The 15,103-nt window shown below is 32.1% G+C and overlaps 1 protein-coding gene across 1 annotated transcript in view; it reads left to right on the forward strand.

Moving 5' to 3' along the window:
• Positions 1-1,616: 1,616 nt before the first annotated feature.
• LOC143059484 (uncharacterized) overlaps positions 1,617-15,103 on the forward strand; it is a 41,773-nt gene continuing 28,286 nt past the window's right edge. Inside the window, exons 1-5 of the mRNA XM_076232988.1 lie at positions 1,617-1,805; positions 11,328-11,536; positions 12,334-12,411; positions 13,284-13,431; positions 14,120-14,231. Coding sequence (XP_076089103.1) covers positions 1,691-1,805; positions 11,328-11,536; positions 12,334-12,411; positions 13,284-13,431; positions 14,120-14,231 — 662 coding nt within the window. The 5' untranslated portion in view covers positions 1,617-1,690. The remainder of the gene's footprint in view (positions 1,806-11,327; positions 11,537-12,333; positions 12,412-13,283; positions 13,432-14,119; positions 14,232-15,103) is intronic.

Raw genomic sequence — 15,103 nt, forward strand, 5'->3', positions numbered from 1 at the left:
ATGCATGTTTTTTTCATTAGTTGTTACTAGTGGCTTTGCACTAGCTGTCAGTAACTGCGAGTACTCTCAGATCTATACTTTTTGTTGTTGGGATATACAAGTACCCGGCCACGTCCACTTTGTGTTTTCTGTTATATGTATTTCTATTTGTATCCATCTGATGATAAAGCCATTTTCAACTGAATTTTATAGTTCGTTCGTATGTTGTAATGTTACACCACTGTCCTGGGTTAGGGAAATGGTTGGGATTCTGCTAACATGGTTAACCTCGCAACATTATGTATGTATGTGTCTGTCCCAAGTCAGGAGCCTGTAATTCAGTGGTTATCGTTTGTTAATGTGTTACATATTTGTGTTTCGTTCAATTTTTTTGAATACATAAGGCCGTTGGTTTTCTCGTTCGAATTGTTTACATTTGACATTTTGGGACCTTTTTAAGCTGACTATGCGGTATGGGCTTTGCTCGTTGTTAATGACCTTACGGTGACCTGTAGTTGATAATCTCCGTGTCATTTAATCTCTTGTGGAGAGTCACAGTGTCTCGTAGGATTCGAATACGAAGTGTGAACCGTGTGTACTAAACCAGAGGGTGTAGATTGGGAAAAAGAGGGAGAAGTTCTTTCTTCAAATGTCATGCCCTTTTTCTCTGGTTTTTTTTTTTTTTTTTTTTTTGGTTCATAATTCGCAATAAACATGCATATTCTTTATATTTCAACGCCCTATAGTTTTCTATTCTTTATATTTCAGCACTGTAAATATAAAAAAGAAGATGATGTATGATTGCCAATGAAACCACTGTTTTAGTTTTTCGACACGATCAATCAGAATATATTTTTTTTTTAATTTAACACTGACTATCAGGTATAGTGGGAATTTGCATGTCCAGAATATTATTTTTCTTCATCAAATTGGGGATCAGAATATATTTTTTGAAGAATAAAACGTAACACCGTCCTCCCCCCTTGTAGTTAAATGGTTGATCTCTAATACGTCAATCCGAATTTTAAAAAAAAATGTGTGATAAAAAGTTACAGTCACACATTATGAAATTGTTATATCTGCATACGCTCTGACTCTTGAAAAAAAGTTTTCGTTTTTTTAGTTACATTTTAAAATTTGCATATGGTTCAAAATAACAACTAAAGAGGCAATTAATAACGACAAATTATATTTAAAAGGTCAAAATGCAACCTCATCGCAATAAAAAGTATACATGTACTAGACGATAACAATCTTTATTGTATGGTTGCTCAACATTCATTTTATAGTCTGTCGAATATTGTTTATATCCCATTTAAAAAATATTGAGGTGTGATAATTATGATTGGCAGCATCTTCACGTCCTGTTTGTACCCGGAATTTTATTATCTTTTTGTATGCAAATATAAACGTGTTTATCCGAAATTTTATTTATTTATTCGTCCAGCTGCGTTCAAAAGAAATAACTCTAAAATCCCACGCAGGTTATAAATACCGGGTATATATTTAAAAGTCCTTATGATCCAATGGTCATTATAAGTATTTTCATTCTATTCAATATATTTAAATAATCCCTTGATTTCGCTACACAGAATTAAATAGTAAACTGGTCAAGCAAATCGACTATCCAAGCGTTAGTCCAAAACTTAATTTGACACTTATCAGTCAATTTTCATTTTTTCTTCACTTTTTTTTTTATTCGTATTTCGTGATGGACTTAGTAACGATGAGCAAATGCCGTATTATATTTTTCGTATGGATTTTTATTATTCCTGTTAATTGTTTTCTTAGAATGGACCATGGACAAAATCAGCAAACAAATTTAGGTAAGAAAAATAATGATAGTAACGTTAATTTAATGCATTTGAAGTGGTTTTTTTTTCTTTGTCAAATACAACAGAGTAAATGAAAAGCTTAAGATGAATCATACGGTTAGAGATGTGGAAACACTTGTAGTTTTTGTCTACCGGGACTTGGGATATACATGTATTACAAAAAATGAGATCCCTATAACACATATTAGTCACAGTTAGTAATTAATGACAAATGTAGGAGTCAATTAATAATAAAATACACTTCGGTCTTCAATTTGTGTTTCTTCATCCTTTTTTTATTATTATTTTGGTTATACAATACTAAGTATGTAATTCCGCACATATTTCTAACCAAGTTTGCTCTCTCTCTTTTCAATGTTCAGAAGTAATTTAAAAATACTAATTGATATTCGTATTCAAAGGTATGTCGCACCTGATGTGTTTTCTCCGAATTATTGCTTTTAAATATTTTGTGTTTATTATTTACCACTCAATGACCGATGTAAGTCATGATCCATGAAATCATAATCTTCTGATTATTATAAAACATGTGATAAAACGAACTTTAAGGTAAAAATACACAATACAGAAAGAATTAAAATATGTGCAAGATCGGATATTATTACAGTATACAGTGTAATGGGATCGATTAAAACAATAGATACAAAATCTAATATTATAATATAGGAATTTAAAAACTTAAAAATACAAATCGATGGAAGATTATTTTAAAAACGTATAACTAACTGTAGTAAATAATCCAAAGGAATTCGATAGACTTGCCAGTTCGATTTATAAACAATTAGCATAAGTACATTGTAATCACTAATATATGCAAACTTTGAGTTTTGGTCTTCAGTAAACATGGTAAAGTCTTATCAAGTTATTCTTTCCCTACTAAGTCAACAAGAATAAGGATCTTGAATGATCTTGAATTACAGTTGGTTTACGTTTGAATTGTTCTGTTTATATAACTTGTAACATTCTTTAATATAATGTAAGGACAATTAAAATTTTAACTTTGAACTTTATTACACAATAAAATTAGAAAGCTTTCATGTACATTGTAAAACTAAAGAGTTAACCCGCAAGATATTCTTTAATAGGGATACCTACATGTACATTTTGTAGTAGGGTATACAGACGATATTTAAGTCTCACCTCTTACAAAACATTGACAAATTATACATGTATGTTCACGCCACTATCATTAGTGTCAAAGCAAACGGTTTATTGGAGTAGATTTATGTTTTGATAATTTTTAAGTAATATAATTATAGACATATATATAGGTTTTACAGAAAATTAGTAATCAGTAAATTATTCAGATTACGTAAACTTACATGTATACAAAATTTATAAGGTGTTAATTATATATTATATAGCTTTTACATAAATTCCCCCCTAACAATAGTATATATAACTATAATGTATGATTTAAACATAAAATAAATGCCAATGAAACCTCATTCAAATAAATGCAGCTTCAAGAAAAAAATCTATTAACTCTCCCAAAGAATTTCAAAATGAGTTTTATACTACACTGAAGTCAAAATAACTGATAAATCTTAGTTCAGAATAAATTGTTTGGGGCACACCGAAAAATGAGATTTCTTCTCTACAAAAATAAGAATTAAATATTACGTTCAGCAATTACAGGTCTAAAAAGAAAATAGAAAACTTTTTTTTTTCTCAGACTGTTTATGACTTCTTCATACTAAATCCGTTGGATTTTGACTGATTGATACATTAGTCGAAGAGAACATGATTTATATATTAGTTGAAATTTACTCTGAATTGTAATTACATTTTGACGTACCGGTACCTGTTATAGTAAAACAGGCGAAATGAGTTTTGCTCATTGTTGAAGGCCTATAGTGACATATAGTTGTTTGCATCAATGTCATTTACCCTTCCGAAGCACCTGATTTCACTCCCGGTTTTTAGTGGAGTTCGTATTGTTTCTTATTTCTTATTTATAACTATTGATGTAAATGTCCTCTGGTTTTATGCGTGTTTGTTTACTCCCTGGTGTTGATTGTTATTGTCTTGGTAAGTTGTCTATTTAATCTATTATTTTGTACTATTGTTTAGGAACTACGAGTTCTCTTAGACCGGTCCTTTGTATCATGTGTCTTTCTGTTAGATGTGTTTATGCTTCGTGTCAATCTGATAAGTCAACTTTAGCCTTTAGTAACTGATTTCTTACAAAATTGCCCTATGATATGCCTATAATATGCTGTTAAACCCAGGTCAGAAGAGGATTGAGCGATCGCAAGCATGTTTACCAAGCTTCATTCTTTATGCGCACGTCCCATGTCAAGAGCCTATAACTCAAGGATTGACGTAGATAGATGCCTTTCATGTCCCCCCCCCCCCCCCCCCCCCCATTTGTTTGGTCGTTTTCTTATAAATCAGACCGTTAGGTTTATTGTTTGAAATTATTTTTTTTTTAATATAGCGGGGTTTTTTTATAGTGAACTCGGGGGGTCGTCGAAGGCTATACGGTGACTTATAGCTATAGCTTCTTATATACATGTTATTTGGACTCTGGTGGTTAGCTGTATCATTAGACTCATACCACATCTTTTTATTTAATTTACATCAAACATGCATTCCAAGATTTATTTAACTGCCTGTGCATTTTTCTAAATTTAGACCTGTTACATAGTTTACGCTGAGACTTCTATAGCACTTAGTGTGTTATATTAATCTCAGGTTTACGTTACTAAAATCATTTTTGCGGAAATTTTACTTAAGAGGTGGCCCATTTCACTCTGATTGGTACAGGAGATAGATACGTTTTTGATACCAGCGAGCCAAAAAAAAATTTGTTTTTCTCTTCTTTCCTGTAAATGTGCTTATCTGCCTTTACACATTTTAGGGACATTAATGGTTAATCACCGTCAAAGTCCATATACTTTTTGTTTAGTAGTGATTTACTTGAGAAAAAAATCACAAATTAATGCTACTATCTAAGTGTGTACGTTTTCATTAAAATATTTAACATACCTTCCTATGCCAAGAGGCAGAATATTTTTTATTTAGTCTAAACATTATTTTAAAATTTCACAATACAGATAACGATCTTTTTAACAAAAAAATGTGATAAAATCAATAAAATTCCAGGTTTATTGACACATTGTCTAATTCTATATACATGTATGTCCATTGACAAGTACATGTATACATAGCCGTTTAGTCACGCTGGCGTAGCAGGATATGTTTGTATTCCAACAAATAAGAAATTAGTATTTGTAATGTAGTACATGATTTAAACTTCTATGACATACAAACTATGAAATAATGTTTACGCAATAGAGTGATACGTATAATATAACATTAAAAGGATTGATAATACATGTTGATATTGCTATTATGACAAAACTTGAATGGATCACGAATCGACTACACATTTAACAAAATAGTTGAGGTCATTTACTGACTGTCTTAAAAATCGTGACCATGTACGGATTAAGGTAGTCATTGTGGTACTTTCGTAATTAAAATCCTTCTCAATGAAATAGTTTAAAGATTAGAAAATATATGTGTCAGACTATTTATTGGCATGAATGGTCTTAAAACTAAACAGTTTGCACAGGTATATGAAAATGTGACGAGGTCAAACTATAGTTATTGATATTTCAATCAGTCTGTGAGCGGCGGCATGACAGGGGAGTAGTGGGGATAGAGAGTGCACACTGCTCCGTCAATTATTGAAATTTTTGAACAAAATTATACTATTCATCAATCCCTCGTACCCTGGTTCCGCCGCTCCTGTAGAATCGCCCATTGTAATCTAAATTGACACAATAACCAATGACACGTAGACGATCGTTGAAAAAAAAAAACAATTCAGAAAAATAACATTAAGCTTAAGACAACAAAAATGCAGGTACATGCAAAACTATAAGATACGTCTGCCTACCTTGCCGAAGCACCTGAGATCTTCCCAGTTTTTGATGGGGTTCGTGTTTATTAGTCTTTAGTTTTCCATGTTGTGTCTTGTGTACTATTGTTTGTCTGTTTGTGGGTTTGTCTTTTCTTTTTAGCCATAGCGTTGTCAGTTTATATTCTAGCTATGAGTTTGAATGTTCCTCTGGTATCTTTCGCCTCTCTAAAATGTCCATATTTACAGAAAGCCAGCCCAAAGACAAATAATAGATTTCAATTAAACGCAACATTTATACAACAACGTTATGAAAAGAAATTTTTGGTCTCTTTCTTTTTTTTATATTTCTATTATTTATATGTCATTTATAAACTGACAGTGTTATTTATTCAACCTTAGTACGTAGTGTTCTGTCGAGAGAAAAAACACCGACAGAACATTTTATAGTTTGAATTCATTTGTTTAACTTGTTTTTTTCTTTTTCCTTTGTCTGTATTTAACGATCACGTTATATATGTATTGGTAAATGTTTTATATTTGGTGAGAATTTTACATTAAAAAACTAATTAAAAATGGGTAAATATTGAAAATCAACAGCGTCAAAAAAAGAAAAGCAACACAACAAGATTTCGAGGAGAACTTCTTGTGTGCTTTATATCAATTAGATGAGTTAGACCTTCATTACAGGTATATAATTACAGTTTATATTGATGTTGAGTTGTACCGTGTACCCGGTTCGAACGGGATGAGTTTTAGTTCTCTTATATTTGATACGTTTCCCTCAGTTTTAGTTTTTAACACGTATTTGTTTTTTTCTATCGATTCATGAATTTTGAACAGCAGTATACTACTGTTGCCATTATTTAGCGCTCGAAAAACAGGATTAATCCTGCCTTATTCTTTGAGTGCCGGTCTGAAACCAGGAGCCTGTAACCTAGGGGCCTTATTAAGCTTTCGTTATCACTTACATGAGTTCTGCTCATTCTTGAAGGCCCTATGGTGACACACATAGTATACCGACAAGAAGCACACACATAATTTACTGACAAGAAGCACACACAATTTACTGACAAAAAGCATACGTAATTTAGTGCCAAGAAGCACACGTAATATACTGACAAGAAGCACAAGTAATATACTGACAAGAAGCACACGTAATATACTGACAAGAAGCACACATTATATAATGACAAGAAACTTGCTGGTAAATCTGACGAAGCTATGGGGAAAACGACAACAATAATCCTGTATGGCCATTATTTTAAAAATATATAAATATTCGGTCAACAGGAAGATGAAGAGCGACGAATTTTTAAACGTGTCACTCAGAACTTGCTTCCAAATTCAAGGAAGATCTGATTTGTAGTTCATTACGACGAACATTTCATGTGCCGGACCGACAGGCGTAAGTTAGTATACATAGTCTTCCTTTGGAGCAGGGATCTATGATTCAATTTAAACAGCTGGGTTTTTTTTTCTATTCAAATGTGTCAGTATCTAATTCTCAGATATTAGATACATGACAGAGGGCCCCTCATGATACTGTTGGGCATGTTGGGTATTAACTGATTAGTTTTGTTTGTTTATGATTTTTTCTTTATTGATCTGCTTCATCATTTGTTCATTTTATCAAAAACATAGATTGAATTTTTATTGGTGCTTAACGCCACTTTCAACACTATTGTTCTTTTTCGGGTGGTAAGCTTTAGTCGGTTGAGAAAGCCGAAGTGCCCGGTGAAAATTACGGACCTGCTGTATGAAAATTGCAATTGTGGTCGAAAACACCTGTCACGCGCCGAATTCGAACTCACAATTTCAGTGTTGACAGGCTAATGACACAATACCTTGACTACTTAAACAACTCAGCCATCTAAACCCCTCTGTAAACATTGGGTTAACGTACCTTGACTACTTAAACTACTCAGCCATCGAAACCCCTCTGTAAACATTGGGTTAACGATCTAAGAAAACAACTCAGCGTATATACTTAATATATAATATTTGCTTACTTATTATGTCGATGACAACAAACCATTTGAATACTGCCTGCTGAACAGTAACATTGTAATATTATAATATTATAATTTGTTTTTAACTTATCTGGTTCTTATTCTGGACTGTTTTTCTACCGGTCTATGTGAACGTCAGTCCCACCCTTATTTACATAAGGAATTTAAGTACATATGTATCTTAGAATTTTGTGCGTAAAACCAAGTTAATGACCTTCAACAGAAGCCCTTTATAAGGAAAACCGCCTTCGTCATTCAGGTCTAATATATTTTGTTCTTTATTATTTTTTTAAAACAAAATGACCCCAAACGGTCGATAAAACGTCAGCTACTGAACCATGAATAAACACGCACTAATATTAATAATAAATGAACGCAGGACACAATGACATCCATCCTCTTCCTGAATCAATATTTTATCTGTATTTAATGTGTGACTATTAGTATAATGTTATTTTAGTAGAAGTCTGTGGGAAAATAAAAACATCTCTTTCACCTGGGTTTATAATTCAGTTGCCTGTCCAAAGACGAGAGCTTGTTATAATCCAGATGTATTCATTGGGGTTTATAATTCAGTTGCCTGTCCAAATACAACAGCTTGTTATAATCCAGATGTATTCATTGGGGTTTATAATTCAGTTGCCTGTCCAATGACAAAAGCTTGTTATAATCCAGATGTATTCATTGGGGTTTATAATTCAGTTGCCTGTCCAAAGACAAGAGCTTGTTATAATCCAGATGTATTCATTGGGGTTTATAATTCAGTTGCCTGTCCAATGACAAAAGCTTGTTATAATCCAGATGTATTCATTGGGGTTTATAATTCAGTTGCCTGTCCAAAGACAAGAGCTTGTTATATCACCCGGGTTTATAATTCAGTTGCCTGTCCAACGACAAGAGCCTGTTATAATCCAGATGTATTCATTGGGGTTTATAATTCAGTTGCCTGTCCAAAGACAAGAGCTTGTTATATCACCCGGATTTATAATTCAGTTGCCTGTCCAAAGACAAGAGCTTGTTATAATCGAGATGTATTCATTGGGGTTTATAATTCAGTTGCCTGTCCAAATACAACAGCTTGTTATAATCCAGATGTATTCATTGGGGTTTATAATTCAGTTGCCTGTCCAAAGACAAGAGCTTGTTATATCACCCGGGTTTATAATTCAGTTGCCTGTCCAAAGACAAGAGCTTGTTATAATCCAGATGTATTCATTGGGGTTTATAATTCAGTTGCCTGTCCAAATACAACAGCTTGTTATAATCCAGATGTATTCATTGGGGTTTATAATTCAGTTGCCTGTCCAAAGATAAGAGTTTGTTATAATCCAGATGTATTCATTGATTGCTGAGTGTTCAATAATTTGTTATCGTTAATTGCTGTGGTTGACATCAGGATGGTAGATTTTTTAATTGTTTTGTATTACATGTACTTTGAAATTCCGATTACGTTACCGTGTAGATCTGCTCATTCTTGAAGGCAGTAAAGCATAGAAATTTGCAAAAGACACAATAGTAATAACAAAAGATACCAGGGATCTTTAACTAAAGCAAAGCAATTTTTAAAGAACTTAGTAGTAATATTAGCGAGTTTGAACTTTACATTTAACAAACTAAACTTTGAACTAATGTTGACTAGTGATATCCATGCTTTAAGTATTCGATAAAAAAGAAAGTTGATGAGAGATAAATGTAAAAATGTGGCACATGTATAATAGAAAGCCCGAATTTGATTTGATTACATTTTAATCATTCTTAGTGAAGTACTTTTTTCCTAAATAGCTCACCTGAATTTCATTTTCCTTGTTATTTTTTTTATTATTATTACTATTGGGCGTAAACCGTAAACAGTCTTCTTAACAAAAAGGCACTTTATTTTCTTTTCTTTGATTTGTTTTGTGAAAAAGATCGTCATGTCACAAAAACAGTCCAAGGTCGACAAACGTCACATGGTGAAGCAAGGGTAATCACGTACTTGTTTATATAATGATAAATAAACTCAGAACAGCATGACTGCCATCATCTTTTTGAATCAAAGTTTAATATGAATTTGATGTACTATTATCATACATAAAGGCAGCAGTAGTAGACCGCTGTTCTAAATCATAAATATGTTAAGAGAAAACAAATTCGGGTTACAAACTAAAACCCAAGGAAACGCATCAACTATAAGGGAAAAACAACGAAACAACAGACACACTGAAGTGAAACAAAAAACTATCAACAATGCAAAACACACAGAAAAGAACCTGGTACAAGTGTTTCATCATTTGATTAGAGATTTTCCGTTTTGAATTATCCTCGGAGTTCAGCATTTTTTGGATTTTACTTTTTATAGTATCTTCTTAATTCATTGTAAGCAACTTACATATACGTTTGGGAATGGTAGAGCTATCAAATTTGATTTTCTAATAAAGATAAAGATTTCTGATTTCATTATACTCGTAGAATATGTACGAGTACTCAAGTTGTTATAGGTCTGAATTTTGATCAGATTGTAAATTGGGCAATTGTTGTGCGATCAAAATTAGCGGATAAAACTTCATTAGTTTTTTTCCCAAGTTCGTTTATAAAGTCATTCGCGTTTGACTGTATAGGCCATTTGCAATGATAATTGAATATTTTATTGTAAATTGCATTGATGTTTTTCATCTGATTTTGGATATTGTCATAAATCATTCGTCACATTTATTACCATATACCAGGAAGTAAACATAACAAATTACAAGCGTGTAAATGTAAAATCAATGATATTTTATGCGACTGTCATACAAGTGAGAGTTTAGCTAGCTACATGTATAAAACAAGGTGTAATCCACCATTTTCTACATGAGAACATGCGTTTTACAAGTCAGGAGTATGACTGTTGTTATCCATAAATTTGATCTGTTAGAGCTTTTGATTTTGCCATTTGATTAGGGAATTTTAATTTTTCTTCTGAGTTTGACATTTTTGTTATTTTACTTTTCACTACATCCATATCTTTATAACTACGCATTGACTTGCTGTTTTTATTAATAAAACTATCATCCGAAGTTTATTACAAGACATTCAAGACTTTGCTCATTCTCATTCCATCTCAAACCATAATGGTTTTCAATATGATAATTCCATTATTCATTTTGAAACAAACCAGTCACTGTGACCACATGGTTGAAGTCTGACGTTACATTCCATTTCAGAGAAATTGGTTTGAATAGTAACAATTATACAGCCCTCTTTTACGACCACATGTAGTTTTAAACCAATTTCTTTTTTTTTATTTAACTTAAAGGAACAATTTTGCAATTACAGAACTATATAGAAAACAAAAGAACAGCTAAGAAATGGGAGGAGATATTCATATGAAAAAAGTTATTTCTGTATCAAACTGTATCTTTGAGGGGTAATAATAGACGAGTGGTTTTAATATACCACTAGCATGTCCCCACTGCTTGTGGGTTAGGGTCCTACACGAGGCAGGTGCATTCGACTTCTTTCTTGAATTGCTTTGATTGTTCTCCCCGGTACTCTGGTGTCCTCCACCAATAAAAATTAGTCACCATGAAATAATCAGAAATTCTGAAAGTGACGTTAAATACCAATCAGTCAAATATTCATTGTATCTAATTGCATTTTTTTTTGTCTTTGTAGAATACATAAACATATACATAACAGAGGGAGGAAGAACTAAACGATCTACAGACGACAAATACCATCCAGAAACATACGACCTTGATGTGCCATTGTCAAGGTCGCATCTTAACTTACATTTGACCCGGAATGACAACATTAGAACGTCAGTACCGACACTTAGCCTTAAAGGCCACTCGGTGACATATACCAACTTAGAAGACAAAATTGTACGTAAAGATTTGGTCTTTTTTTATTGTTCCGTTTCTGTCCTTTTTTCGCCCACTTGATTAACAATTTTGAAAAGCACATTTTTCATTTTTACAGGTATTGTTGTAGTATTACATTTAAATCAATTTGATAATAGATTTAAGCAAACGATATTTAACATTAAAATTCATATGTTTTTAAAGATTTGTTCAAGAAATTATTGAATAGACCTCAAATAAACCAAAATAACTTTGATGTTTTGTTGTACATTTGTACTTTTCTTACATTGTATTGAAAGAAACAAACAGAAAAATGCAACGATGTAATAAATAAAAAAGGGGGGACGTGAGAAATCACAAACACTTGTAAATTTTCGAAAGGAAATCAAATTCAAGTGTGCAATATGGACTTTCTCAACTTCGATTCGGTCAGTAAATTCATTGTGGATTACCTCCATATTAGGCAATGTTAAAAAGTAAGAAAATTGTTTAAGGTGGGATAAGAAACCACTAGTTAATCAGACGTGAATTAAGCTTTGATGCTACATTTTCCTTTTTGCATTCGCCTTTATCTGTGTTAGGAAATTATCGGAAAAACGAAATCCTCACAAATGGTCGTCATTAATGAGGTTGATTAAATACAAGAAATTGTTTGAAAAGCCCTTTTATCTTATAGTTAAGAAACTCTCTTTGTTTTTAAGTTTTGAAAAATGTTCCATTTGATGTAGCCTGCAAATCCTCCAATTTGTTTCTTGTGCTGAGGCGAGCAATTTTTTTTTAATTTTAAATCTTTCACTCTGTTTTTAAACTGATTGCAGGAATCCATTTTTTACCAAGATGTAGCGCATGGTGCAGTGTTTGTATATCAATATGACAAATTCAAAGAAACGCATATGGTAAGGAATGGGTTGTTTTTTTTATTTATGACTATAGAAATCAATATCTATCATGCAGAAACCAACAATCTTATACGCATGTTAAAGATGTGCAACCATTAAATATATCATAGGATAACATGTACTTTTCATCCTTTTTGTGAAGTTTATCTGGTAAAGTGTCTATCCATAATGCATCATGAAAACTTATCTACACAAACAATTGTATTATTTGCTCCTTTTGTGTACTTATATGTTAATACCTGCTCCTTTGCAAATAACTGATTTGTTTTGTATCATACTGTACTCATTCGAATAATCTATTTATTTAACAAGAAAAAGACTAAATATAGCAAAGCGTGGACACAGAAACTGTATTCCAATGAGATGGCTACAACGGAATTCGTATCAGATTTAAATTCTGAAGAATGTGCAATATCTCATAATTTATTTTGTTTTGATTCAAATTATAATCAAATTTAAAAACAACTTGATAATAATCAATACCCATACTTCCGAGTCTTTGATACAACGGTAAAATATCAGCTACGTCGGATAGAAATCATCAACCTTATGCAAGTGCACGTATACATGTACTATACATTCATTGGAACATTCAAATACAAAATAAAAGATGAATATTGGTACATGTATACGTGCACTTGTTTTGTAGATTTTCTTATAACAGTTCAATTTTCAAACAGTTATACACACAGACAGATTTTTTCAACCCGTTAACATAATGCTGATGTATTGATATTCATTTGCATAATGATTTCTATCCCACGCAGCTCATAACTTAATAAAGCAGAATATTACCAATTCTGCGGTGTAAATTATTTTAAAACTAGTGTTGAAATGTTTTCAGCAAGTTTATCTTTCTATTTGTACAGTTTGGAACCTTCAATGTGGGTAGCGAGGAATATATCGTCCAAACTCCCAAAAATAAAACATACACAAAGCTCAAGTCTGGGTTCAATCATTTCGAAATTAGGAAGGAAAAAATCCCTGAAATTGACTTCAACGACTTTCTAGGAAAAGGTGAGATATATGCTATTTAAGGAGATTATTCCCAACCAAACCATAAAAGAAGGAAAGAAAACCTAGACAGGTGTACAAACTAACAATTCAAACACACTCAATCTATACACTATACAAACAACAACCAAAAAATACAAATCATGACTCCTACCTGGCAACTTGCAATGGCTTGCTGCGGACGCAATGCACACAACCACCATAGAAGAACAATATTTTCCACAATGCATATGAAGATGATGATACTATATATATTTCAATTAATTGTTGGGGTTTAATTGTGTTTGCATTGAACGTCAAAAATGTAGTTTTTCTGGTCAAAAGTTTGTTCTATAGATATGACTAGATCAATTTCAAGAAAAATAATACATAAGTACTATATTTAAACTTATGTATCTATAAATAAGAAGATGTGGTACGAGTGCCAATGAGACAACTCTCCATAGAAGTCACAATGTGAAAAAAGGTCAAAGTACGGCCTTCAACACGGAGCCTTGGCTCACACCGAACAGAAAGCTATAAAGGACCCCCAAAAGGACTAGTGTAAAACAATTCAAACAGGAAAACCAACGGTTTAATCTATATAACAAAGGAAAAAAGAGAACCACACCATCCATTTTAAATAATTTTCACCCCAATTAACAGTTGGTCCCATTATAAAACAGATATGACTATATGATTTTATTTGCAGCGGATACAATAAAGCAAGCTACATTTACTAACAGAAATCACAGACATAAAAGGGCTACTGGACTACACCAGTTAGAGTTACTGATAGTGGTAGATTATGCTGTTTATAAGTAGTAAGTTGGTTTGTATATATTTACAAGGATCCAAATCCTTACATGTTTGTAATTTTCATTGAATGTTTTACACAATGTTATTTGTTATCCTAAAACATGCATTATGCATAAATATAAAATGTTTAATCATTAAACTAGAGAACTTTGACATAAGGTATCATTTTATGCCTTCCCCTAACGCGATGGTACCAAAACTGCACCTTTTCTAATAGTTTTTTCACCTACGTTTATTTATGATCCAGACAAACGTTTCCATTCCTGGTTTATTTTGTAGATGTATCCTTATTTACTATATTATTCCATCAATTTAATTTGAATCCATATTGAATCATAGAAAAAATTGGATTGAACCGACCTCCAGACGATCCATGATTCAATAAGGAGGAGTACCCAAATTGCATCCATGCTTAAATTCACATCCTTTAAAATCGTATAACAGATGTCTTGTTTTATTTCTTCAAATATTTAGAACAATTTGACATTAGTCCAAGCTTACTGTGGATTCTTGTAACATAATTTATGTGCTCATTTTTAAAAGATGATTTTTTTGTCGTTTCCATAGATTTTACTTTTTCCAGCGAATACTTCATCTGTTGATATGTACTTGAAAGTTTTGTGCATATCTACATATTTTTTTATCGATATTGGAAGACGTGCATAATGTCAAATCATATTACTATAGTAGTACAAATTGTTTAGTCTAGAAAAAACTTCAGATTTCAGGTGCTTTTTTTGCTACATAGGTGCAATTTGGGTACTGTCAAATTATATGTTATGAGTTTTTTTTTATTACTATATTTTTTTCATTGGAAAGAAAGTGTTTGCTTCTTAAATCAGAAACTGTATAAGAAACTACTTGGCGTAAACCAAGT

Source organism: Mytilus galloprovincialis, chromosome 14, assembly GCF_965363235.1.
Source record: "Mytilus galloprovincialis chromosome 14, xbMytGall1.hap1.1, whole genome shotgun sequence".
Classification (NCBI taxonomy): domain Eukaryota; kingdom Metazoa; phylum Mollusca; class Bivalvia; order Mytilida; family Mytilidae; genus Mytilus; species Mytilus galloprovincialis.